Below are 11896 nucleotides of genomic sequence, written 5' to 3' on the forward strand. Positions count from 1 at the left end.
TTTAATTAAGATCTTTATATCTGTGCCACACAGCCTGGAAAAAGAAATTAGGAAGGTGATGAGAACCTCTGATTTCCTGGCCTAAGTGCATTAAAACCAATAATTTTATTATGGTAAAAACCATTTTTTAATGGGAACAGCAGCACTTTGAGCTAGGAACGAGGAGCAACTCTTCTCACATCCCCTCTCCATCCATTTTGGGTCCCTCAGAAAAAAAACATCAAGAAGGTGATGAGAACCTCTGATTTCCTGGCCTAAACGCATTAATACCAATAATTTGATTATAGTAAGACCTTTTCTTTATAGGAACAGCAGCAGTTTGAGTTAGGAACGAGGAGCAACTCTTCCTTCCCTATTCATTTTGGGTTCCTCAGAAAAAAAACATCAAGAAGGTAATGATAACCTCTGATTTCCTGGCCTAAACGCATTATCCCAATAATTTGATTATAGTAAGACCTTTTCTTTATAGGAACAGCAGCACTTTGAGTCATCAACGAGGAGCAACTCTTCCCTCCCCACCCGTGGGTCACTCACCTGGTAGGGACAGGGGATGTGGTACTCGCGGCAGCGCTCCTGGATCCACGTGGTCTCCCAGACGCCGCGGTACGCCTGCTCGTAGAAGTAGCAGCCGATGACCACCAGCAGCGGCACGAGGTAGAGCACGCTGAACACGCCGATGCGGATCATGAACTTCACCAGCTTGTCCTGGTTCTCCTTCTCCAGCGGGATCTCGATGCGCACGCGGTTCAGGGAGATGATCCCCGCCAGCAGCAGCGACACTCCCACCACCACGTACAGGCAGAGCGGCGCCAGCACGAAGTACCGCAGCGCGTCCACGTCGTAGAGACCCACGAAGCACACGCCGCTGATGTTGTCCCCCTCGATCTTGTTCATGGCCAGCAGGATGACGGTCAGCGTCCCCGGGATGCCCCAGGCGCTGGCGTGGAACAGCAGCGCCTTCTTCTCGATGGCCTCGCTGCCCCACTTGGGCACGGCGGCCAGGAACCAGGTGATGGTGAGGATGACCCACCAGACGCTGCCGGCCATGGTGAAGAAGTAGAGCACCATGAAGAGCATGGTGCAGGCTTTGTTGTGGGAGCCCTGCGTCACCGTGGAGGCTTTGTACTGCGCGGGGCTGGAGGCGTTGCAGGCCACGCGGTCCTCCAGCAGGAAGCCGATGAAGAAGATGAGCGACACCATCATGTAGCAGACGGCGTAGAAGATGATGGGGCGCTCCGGGTAGCGGAAGCGCGTGACGTCGATGAGGAAGGTGAGGAAGGTGAAGAGGGTGGCCGAGAGGCACACGATGGAGATGACGCCGATGAAGTAGCGGGCGAAGGAGAGCTCCTCGCGGCGGAAGTACATGTTGGGGCAGGGAGGGGAGCAGTCTCGGACCCTCAGGAAGGAGTAGCCCAAGTCGGGGTCGATTTTTAGCTCCCTGGGGCACCAGAAGCCGTAGTCCCTCTGGACGGCCATCGGGGTGTCCTCTGTGGGCTCCCCGGCCAGGTTGAGGTCAACCAGGCGAGGGTAGGGCTCGTCACAGTCTGGGAACCTGAAAAAAAACATTTATAAAAAATGTACTCCTGCTTTCCGAGGCCTGGTAACCTCATCTCTAGGTGTGACTTCAGGCAAACCAGCCGGAGCAAAACCAGAAAACCCAAAAATAGCAAATCCATGAATTTCTGCGCTATTTTCGCACAAACTCATCCCACAGCGCGATGTCAAAACTGTAAAGTAAGTTTAAAAATAAAACTCTGATTTATTCAGCTAAAATAATTTTAATTGTTTTCCATTCTCTCGTGGGCCTTGCTGAGGAAAAGGAGAACCTGAAGGACTCACCTGTCCAGAATACAGAGTTAGAACCGTCTGTGATCCCAATTAGCAGGACCTAGAAACATCCTCTGATTTATTAGAAATAATTTTATTTATTTATTTAATTATTTTATTTATTTATTTATATTTACAGCTAAAATAATTTCAATTGTTTTCCATTCTCTCCAATCCACCTGTAAACTATTCCTTCCAGCCTGCGCTCCTCAATTTCATTAGCTGTCGGAGTCACTGATAAAAAACCATAAAGCATGAAGATATTCTTTTTAATTTCATGCACTTTCTGTCTCAAACAGCTTGGAACATCTTGGAAAGAAAGAAACCATCGGCAGTCAAGCAATTTGGAAAAATGATCCCAAGTTAGGTTTTTTTTCTCATTCATTATTATTTCCAAATCTCCTGTTTATTTCTCTTTCCCCCCCTGCTTTATCTGGCTTTTTCAACAGCACCTTTCCTTCTTCAAATAATTCTCTATATACTAATTACTTTCTTCACAGTATGACAGGATGATGGATTTTGATATTGGGGATCAGATAATTTTTCCATAAAGTTATTTATGCAACATGAAGCTGAAAACAGCTGTTTGCAGCTCCACAAGAGCAAAACTCCTTGGAAGCTCTGAGGGAAAATCTGTCAGGGTTAGGAAAGTTCAGGTGGTTTGGAGAATCCCTGAAGGATAAAGAAGGAAAAATGAAGAGGACAGGGATTTCTGTCTCAGTAAAGGTTGGTACATGTTGGTAATCCAAGTTATATTTTTACTGTCTGGTGTTCATTCTGCTCTTGCTTGTTGTGGTTTGTCTTTGAAACTCTACAGGAATTAATCAGTATTTTATTCCAAGTTTCTGTGGCATCTACACCACCCTTTGATGCTCTGTGAACAGCCTGGAGACTTCATCCTCATCAGACCAAATTTTCAACCCATCCCTTGGAAAGATGAGAGAAACAGGAACTCAATTCCCACCTCAGAACGCTGGAAAACGGGAAGGAAAACGGGAAGGAAAACGGGAAGGAAAACACAACCATTTGCGCGGAAAACGTCTGGAAAACGTTTCAAACACCCCGGATCGGAGTAAAAACAAAAAAATGGTGTTTTTCTCACCTGGTGCACTCCATATCCTCCGGCCAGGAGACGCCGAACATCTCCATGAGCTTGGAGCACTCGCTGTGCGCGCGCTGGCACAGGCGGCGGCAGGGCAGCGTCACCCGGCCATACTCCATGCACACCGGGGCGTACAGAGCACACAGGAAGGGCCGGAAATCCCGGGAGCACTCCAGGTTCACCATGGGGTGGAAGGGCTGGAAGAGAGAAAGGAGAATTGAACAAGAAGTTTTGGTGGAATATTTCATTTTGCGTTGTTTCGTTGCGATTTCCTTTTTCTGGCGGTTGAAACGATCGCCAGGATGCAAAACTTAGGTATTTTAGAAAGATTTATTTTAGCAAAGATTTCTTTTAGGAAAGATTTGGTTTAGGAAAGGTTTATGAGAATTGAACAGCTGCAAGAAGCGTTTTTGGAAATATTTCACTTTGCGTTGTTTTGTCGCGACCGCGACTTCCTTTTTCTGGTGGTTGAAACGACCACCAGGATGCAAAACTTAGGTGTTTTAGATAGGAAAGATTTCTTTTAGGAAAGATTTCTTTTAGGAAAGATTTGTTTTAGGAAAGATTTGTTTTAGGAAAGGTTTATGAGAATTGAACAGCTGCAAGGAGAGTTTTGGGGAATATTTCACTTTGCGTTGTTTTGTCGCGTCTTCCTTTTTCTGGCGGTTGAAATGATCATCAGGATGCAAAACTTAGGTATTTTAGAAAGCTTTATTTTAGGAAAGATTTATTTTAGGAAAGATTTCTTTTAGGGAAGATTTATTTTAGGAAAGATTCCCAAGGGGTGTTTATGTACAAGGGGTGGAAGGGCTGGAGGAGAGAAATGAGAATTGAACAGCTGTAAGAAGTTTTGGTGGAATATATCACTTTATGTTGTTTTTTTGCGACTTCCTTTTTCTGGCGGTTGAAATGATCGTCAGGATGCAAAACTTAGGTATTTTAGGAAGGAAAGATTTATTTTAGCAAAGATTTCTTTTAGGAAAGGTTTATGAGAATTGAACAGCTGCAAGAAGACTTTTTGGGAATATTTCATTTTGTGTTGTTTTGTTGCGACCGCGATTTAATTTTTCTGGCGCTTAAATTGGACGTCAGGATGCAAAACTTAAGGTATTTTAGGAAGGAAAGGTTTATTTTAGGAAAGATTTGTTTTAGGAAAGATTTATTTTAGAAAAGGTTTATGAGAATTGAACAGCTGCAAGAAGCGTTTTTGGGAATATTTCACTTTGCGTTGTTTTGTCGCGACTTCCTTTTTCTGGCGGTTGAAACGATCGTCAGGATGCAAAACTTAGGTATTTTAGGAAGGAAAGGTTTCTTTTAGCAAAGATTTATTTTAGGAAAGATTTGCTTTAGGAAAAGTTTATGAGAATTGAACAGCTGCAAGGAGAGTTTTGGAAATATTTCACTTTGCGTTGTTTTGTCGCGACTTCCTTTTTCTGGCGGTTGAAATGATCATCAGGATGCAAAACTTAGGTATTTTAGGAAGGAAAGATTTATTTTAGGAAAGATTTCTTTTAGGAAAGGTTTGTTTTAGGAAAGATTTATTTTAGGAAAGCTTTGTTTTAGGAAAGATCTCCAAGGGGTATTTAGGTATTCCATCTCCATTAAAACCGGTGGGAATTAGACGGATAAATCCCCCTGGTGGGAATTTCAGTTCCATAATTCAGTTCTCTCATAAAGGTGTATCTGGGGAAGGAAAACATTCCCAGCCTGCAGGTTATCCTGGTTATAGAAATTCCCACACAGAAATTCCCAGAACATCACAGCAGAGACATCATTTCTTGCCTAACCATCAGAAAGAACCATGAAATTTAAAAAAAAAAAAAGAAAAGAAAAAAAAAAAAAGAAAAAGAAAAAAATCAAATGGGAAAAAAAATCAAAATAAATACTCCATGAGCAACTTCTTATTTCTATTTCAAATCACAGCTCAAAGGGAAAAGGTGACAATGGCTTCATCAACAGATTTTTAGGAAAAGTCCATTATTTCCACCCCAGAGTTTTCTCCCCAGCCCAGCAGGATTAAAGAGCAGGAATCCTAATCTTTGGAATTCACAGTGCAATAGCTGATGAGCAAATGAAATTATTCAAATAAATGCTATATTTAAATTCATATAAACCCAAAATCTTATTAGAAAAGGAGCTGCAGAAAGATTACATTCTCATTAATTTCCTGAGGAGTGTTTTAAACCAATTCAGCATTTTGGTTTTTTCCAAACTACAGAGCAGAACTGATCTAACAGGGAAAAACAGGTCATTTTCTGAGGTAATAAAAATGGGAAATACTGGGAATTGTAAGGAAAGGTTTCACATCTCCCTTATGGCCTCTTCACTGTTCCAATCCTTCCCATCTGCCTCCTTCCCTCTGCAAAAAGGTAATTTTTGGAACACATTATGATTTCAATGTGTTTGTTTTTTAAATATCATCATTATTTACCAAGCTGGTTAAATTCCCTTCATTTCTCAAACACCTCAGGACAGGAGAGCCATAAAATTTAAAAATAATTTGCAGGATGAGCCTCCAGAGTTACCAACCAGGAAATAAGCAGCAGCAGTTGGGAAATATTTACATTTTCAAGCTCAGGTTGCCCAAGGAACTCCTTCTGCTTGGCTGGACATGCACTTCAGATTTATTTTTATTTGTATATTTATTTTCTCGTGTTTATTGTTTCTAGCAGAGTTAAAGCCATGTGGATCCAAGAAATTGATTTCAGGGATTTATGACAAGCTGAAGGTCTTCCTTCATTTGATGGAAAGTGAAAATAAAATGCGAATTTTCCTTTTATTCCGGTAAGAGTTTAACTTCCCTTCTTTTAAAAAAAAAAACCAAAAATAAGGAATTTAATCATCTCCAAATCGCACCTCCTGAGACCAAAAGTCACCTCCACCTCCTGATGATGTTTTTCCCTATCAAAAACAAACCCGGGGAGGCTAAAATCCCCTTTTTTGCTGCCCTAGTTACGCCATCGAGCGGCTCGGCTGGCGCCGAACAAAAGGCTCTCTGTTCCCTGGGATGTGCTTTTGAAAAATGAAAAATGCCTGCTGGGCAACTCCCGGCGGGAAGAGGAGAGCCAGGGGAGGAGGAGTGGAGGCCAAACTGATTTCAGTCATTCAGGCCACGTCCTGGGAAATCCGAGAGAGGAGGAGAGAAATGGTCAGGAAGAGATAAACTCTTCTTGTTCTTCCCTTCATTTTGCCGCCCAGGGGTTGTGGTGAGTCCCAGGCGTGTGGCACTGGGGTTAGGGGAACCTCAGCCTGATCATTTTTCCCATTTTCCCCAGAATTTTCAGTGCTGGAAGATAAAACATCCCCATTCCCAGCACTGTCTGCATTCCCAGCTCCTTTTTCCCCCATTTCCAGCTCCTTTTCCCCCTATTTCCAGCTCCTTTCTCCCCTTCTTCCCCAGAATTTTCAGTGCTGGAAGATAAAACATCCTCACTCCCAGCTCCTTTTCCCCCTATTTCCAGCTCCTTTTTCCCTTCTTCCCTAGAATTTTCAGTGCTGGAAGGAAAAACATCTCCATTCCCAGCACTGTCTGCATTCCCAGCTCCTTTTTCCCCTATTCCCAGCTCTTTTTTCCCTCTTCCCCAGAATTTTCAGTGCTGGAAGAAACAACATCCCCATTCCCAGCAGTATGAGCATTCCCAGCTCCTTTTTCCCCTATTTCCAGCTCTTTTTTCCCCCTATTTCCAGCTCCTTTTTCTCTTCTTCCCCAGAATTTTCAGTGCTGGAAGGAAAAACATCCCCATTCCCAGCAGTGTCTGCATTCCCAGCTCATTTTTCCCCTATTTCCAGCTCCTTTTTCCCCTATTTCCAGCTCCTTATTCCCTTCTTCCCCAGAATTTTCAGTGCTGGAAGATAAAACATCTCCATTCCCAGCAGTGTCTGCATTCCCAGCTCCTTTTTCCCCTATTTCCAGCTCATTTTTCTCCTCTTCCCCAGAATTTTCAGTGCTGGAAGAAACAACATCCCCATTCCCAGCAGTATGAGCATTCCCAGCTCCTTTTTCCCCTATTTCCAGCTCCTTTTTCACCTCTTCCCCAGAATTCTCAGTGCTGGAAAGAAAAAAAAATCTCCATTCCCAGCACTGTCTGCATTCCCAGCTCCTTTTTTCTCTATTCCCAGCTCCTTTTTCCCTATTTCCAGCTCCTTTCTCCCCTTCTTCCCCAGAATTTTCAGTGCTGGAAGGAAAAACATCCCCATTCCCAGCAGTGTGGCTATTCCCACTTCTCTTTTCCCTTCTTCCCCAGAATTTTCAGTGCTGGAAGATAAAACATCCCTATTTCCAACTCCTTTTTCCCCTCTTCTCCAGAATTTTCAGCGCTGGAATCAAAACCATCCTCACTCTCAGCTTCCCAGCTCCTTCCTCCTCCACAGTTCCCATCTGCTGGAAAAAGGCTTTGACTGCTGTGCCTTAAAGGAGATTGGAAATTAGAAATTGGAGATTGGAGATATTGGGAATTTCCTGCTGCTTTGGGTTTGTTCTCAGGAATCACAGGATGGTTTGGGTTGGATCATCCCTGAAGATCATCAGGTTTGGGATCATCCCTGAAGATCATCAGGTTTGGGATGATCCCTGAAGATCATCAGGTTTGGGATGATCCCTGAAGATCATCTCGTTCCACACCCCAACCTTCCTTCCCCAAGGGACGAAAGGCAAAGGAGAGATGGAATGGGGAGATTTTCTCCCACTCCAAATATTTTTTTTAACAAAAATCTAACTTTTGGTGACAAACAAGAGCAGCAATTTGAGTTACAAACACACCGTGGAACAGAGTTCCGATTTCAAACCTCACAACACCGAGAGATAATAAATCCAATTATTTCATTTTGCTCAGACATTTAACTTTCTGCTCTCAGGAAGTGACTTTGCCAGATTTAACCTGAATTATTCTGTGATCTTTCCCCACTCTGTTTGTTTCTTTATCCCACCAACCTTCATCCCCCAAGGGACGAAAGGCAAAGGAGAGATGGAATGGGGAGATTTCCCCCCACTCCAATTATTTTTTTTTTAACAAAATCTCACTTTTGGTGACAAACAAAAGCAGCAATTTGAGTTACAAACACACCGTGGAACAGAGTTCTGATTTCAAACCTCACAACACCGAGAGATAATAAATCCAATTATTAATTTCACTCAGACATTTAACTGCCTGCCTTCAGGCAGCGACTTTGCCAGATTTAACCCGAATTATTCTGTGATCTTTCCCTCTATCTGTTCATCAATCCCACTCTTTGAGCACAGAACTCAACAGGAATCATCCTCATCAGCTCGGAGCAGGAAGGAGGGAATTTTCCCCCCCAGGCTCCTGGGAGGACAGCGATGCAATGACTCTCAATCGCTGTGGAACCACCAGCCTCGGGGCACATCAGCTGCTCCTTGCTCTGCAGCTTTGATGGGGTTTGCTCTTCGTTAGGGAAAAAATCAGGAATTGTGGCTCAAAGGGAGATGCTTTCCGGGCTGCCTGCCCTGGGGGGTTGAAGGATTTAATTCCACACGCAGCTCCTGATTTTGATGAGGTTATGATTGGAATTGGTTTGCTCGAGGCTGTGGGAATTTGTTTTCTAGCAGCTCTGAAGCTCTCTGGGTTTTGTGGGTCCTGCAGCCCCTTCTGCTTTTTTTTCTCCTTCTTTTTCTCCTTCTTTTTCTCATTCTCCTTCCCCTCCTTCTCTTCTCCTTCTTTCCTTCTCCTTTTTTCCTTTTCCTTTTCCTTCTCCTTCTTTCCCTTTTCTTTTCCCTTTTCCTTTTCCTTCTCCTCCTCCTTCTTTCCTTCTCCTTCTCCTTCTCCTTCTCCTTCTCCTTCTCCTTCTCCTTCTCCTTCTCCTTCTCCTTCTCCTTCTCCTTCTTTCCTTCTCCTTCTCCTCCTCCTTCTTTTCTTCTTCTTTCCTTTTCCTTTTCCTTTTCCTTTTCCTTTTCCTTTTCCTTTTCCTTCTTTCTCCTTCTCCTTCTTTTCTTCTTTTTTCCTTTTCCTTTTCCTTCTCCTCCTCCTTCCTTTCCTTTCCTTTCCTTTCCTTTCCTTTCCTTTCCTTTCCTTTCCTTTCCTTTCCTTTCCTTTCCTTTCCTTTCCTTTCCTTTCCTTTTTTTCTCCTTTTCCTTTTCCTTTCTCCTTCTCCTCCTTCTCCTCTTTTCCTTTTCCTTTTCCTTTTCATTTTCCTCCTCCTTCTCTCCTTTTCCTTTTCCTTTTTCCTTTTCCCTTTTCCTCCTTCCCCTTCCCCTTCTCCTTTTTCTCCTTTTTCTCCTTTTTCTCCTTTTTCTCCTTTTTCTCCTCCTTCTCCTTCCCCTCCTTCTCCCTGTGCTCACATCTCACCCAGAAATATCAATTTCAGGTTAATAGCTGAGCTGGAGAGCTGCTGGACTAAAACAAAGTCCTTCCTCAACCCAAACTGCTGCTTCCTAAAGAAAATCAGGAATATTCGCACAGCAGAGCAAAAAGCAGGGATTTGGGGCACGAATTTGGCAGAAAATCAGCTGGTTTTACCCTTTTTTTAAATAAAATCAGCTGGTTTTACCTTTTTCTAAATAAAATCAGCCAGTTTTACCTTTTTTTTTTTTTAATCATCTGTTTTTACGTTTTCCCACTCAATTTGGCTCGACAATGAACTGAAAGGTGGCAGAGAGAGCCACAGACACAGCCAGGTGTGCAGAGAGTGGATTAATCCTCCTGGAATTAATCCAGAATTTACCCAACTTTAATCCAATTTACCCAAACTTTATACAACTCTGGCAGAGCAGCTTCACTGCAGAGCCTTTGTTGTGTTTTCTTTTTTGTTTTTTCCTCAATCCAAACTGCTGCTTCCTACAGAAAATCAGGGAATATTCACACAGGCAAAGCAGAGCAAAAAGCAGGGATTTGGGGCATGAATTTGGCAGAAAATCAGCTGGTTTTACCCTTTTTTCCTAAAAAAAATCATCTGTTTTTACCTTTTCCCACTCAATTTGGCTCAACAATGAACTGAAAGGTGGCAGAGAGAGCCACAGACACAGCCAGGTGTGCAGAGAGTGGATCAATCCTCCTGGAATTAATCCAGAATTTACCCAACTTTAATCCAATTTACCCAAACTTTATACAACTCTGGCAGAGCAGCTTCACTGCAGAGCCTTTGTTGTGTTTTTGGAGATAAAATGTGATTTTGCCCAAGCTTGCTCTGAGCTCAGAGCACCAAACACGTTGGGTGAGAATTCCTGGCACTAAACACATCCCAGCTCACCTTCCCGGTGAGAAACTGAGCTGTGCTTTGATTTTTGGAATTATTTCTGCTTTTTCACGCTGATTTTTCACTGCCTGCCTGTCGAGGTTTTTCCCTTTCAGCACGGAGTAAAGTTATTCTCAATTATCTGGATGAACTCCACATACTTTCTATATTCCTTTCTATATTCCTTTTTATATTCCTTTCTATATTCCTTTCTATATTCCTTTTTATATTCCTTTCTATATTCCTTTTTATATTCCTTTCTATATTCCTCTCTAAATTCCTTTCTAAATTCCTTTCTGTATTCCTTTCTATATTCCACATCTCATAATTTTGATGTCAGCTGGAAAAATCCTGGGATCAGACTGACCCTGCACTGCTTTATGATCTGGGAAAGGCAAAAAAGGCAAAAAAAAATCAGATTGTTCCTACCTTAGCATTAAAATAAATGCCTGTATTGAAGTACTTATTGAAGTAATTCCAGCAATTAAAAAAAAAATATTAATTTCTGTGGGTTTAAATGATACTTTTTTCCTGCTGCAGGTTGAACGAGGCATGAACTCACCCTGTCATTCACCTCTAAAAAAGCAAATAAAAGTCAATTATTTCACCTGCCTGGCTCTGAAAGGGCAGCAATCAAAACCACTCCGAGCTTCCTGTCTGCAAACAGATTTAATTCCTGCAGGGAGGAAAAAAGAGGATGAAGATGGAAGTAGCTAAAGACAGCGAATAATCTCTGCCTGGGGGACTGAAAAGCAAATCCATCTGTTGCTGCTGCTCTTTAGAGATGCATTTGAAATCCCAAAGTTCCTCTGGAAGGCACTGAAATGACATCTTCCATCTGTCAATTTGAACTTTTCTTGGATTTTTGGTGGTTTTTGGGAAGCAGGGAGGCAGATGGAGGGTCCTGGGAATTTCCATGTGTTGGGTTGGTGAGGTTTGGGTTTCCTCCTTGCTCTCCTGCTGTGATGGGTTTGGGAGAAATCCAAATTTCAGGGGAATAAATGTATCAAATCCTCTGGACTGGGTTTGGGAGAAATTCAAATATCAGGGAAATAAACATATCCAATCCTCTGGACTGGGTTTGATAGAAATCCAAATTTCAGGGGAATAAATGTATCAAATCCTCCAGACTGGGTTTGGGAGAAATCAAAATATCAGGGGAATAAATATATCCAATCCTCTGGACTGGGTTTGGGAGAAATCTGAATATCAGGGGAATAAATGTATCCAATCCTCCAGACTGGGTTTGGGAGAAATCCGAATTTCAGGGAAATAAACATATCCAATCCTCTGGACTGGGTTTGGGAGAAATCAAAATATCAGGGAAATAAATATATCAAATCCTCTGGACTGGGTTTGGGAGAAATCTAAATTTCAGGGAAATAAATATATCAAATCCTCCGGACTGGGTTTGATAGAAATCCAAATATCAGGGAAATAAACATATCCAATGCTCTGGAATGGGTTTGAGAGAAATCAAAATATCAGTGATATAAATCTATCCAATTCTCTGGACTGGGTTTGGAGAAATCCAAATATCAGGGAAATAAACATATCCAATCCTCTGGGTTGGGTTTGGGAGAAATCCAAATTTCAGGGAAATCAATCTATCCCATCCTCTGGACTGGGTTGGAGATGCTGCTTCATTAATACTTTTACTGCTTCATTAATACTTTTAATTAATCCTTTTCCTGGACAAGGAGGAGACTCCCGGGCAGGAGCTGCAGATGTTGTTAAAATCCAGTTTTTCACTGCAATGACCCATTTCCATCTCCGGCA

The 11896-nt window shown here is 42.6% G+C and overlaps 1 protein-coding gene across 2 annotated transcripts in view; it reads right to left on the reverse strand.

Moving 5' to 3' along the window:
• Positions 1 to 11896, reverse strand: part of FZD3 (frizzled class receptor 3) — a 37845-nt gene that overhangs the window by 18798 nt on the left and 7151 nt on the right. For both annotated transcript variants that reach the window (XM_085057182.1, XM_085057183.1), the window contains exons 2-3: positions 2930 to 3126; positions 535 to 1552 (exon numbers count right to left, since the gene is read on the reverse strand). In XM_085057182.1, the coding sequence (XP_084913308.1) occupies positions 535 to 1552; positions 2930 to 3126 (1215 nt within the window). The remainder of the gene's footprint in view (positions 1 to 534; positions 1553 to 2929; positions 3127 to 11896) is intronic.

This window comes from Lichenostomus cassidix, chromosome 3 (assembly GCF_008360975.1).
Source record: "Lichenostomus cassidix isolate B80296 chromosome 3, HeHo_3.0, whole genome shotgun sequence".
Classification (NCBI taxonomy): domain Eukaryota; kingdom Metazoa; phylum Chordata; class Aves; order Passeriformes; family Meliphagidae; genus Lichenostomus; species Lichenostomus cassidix.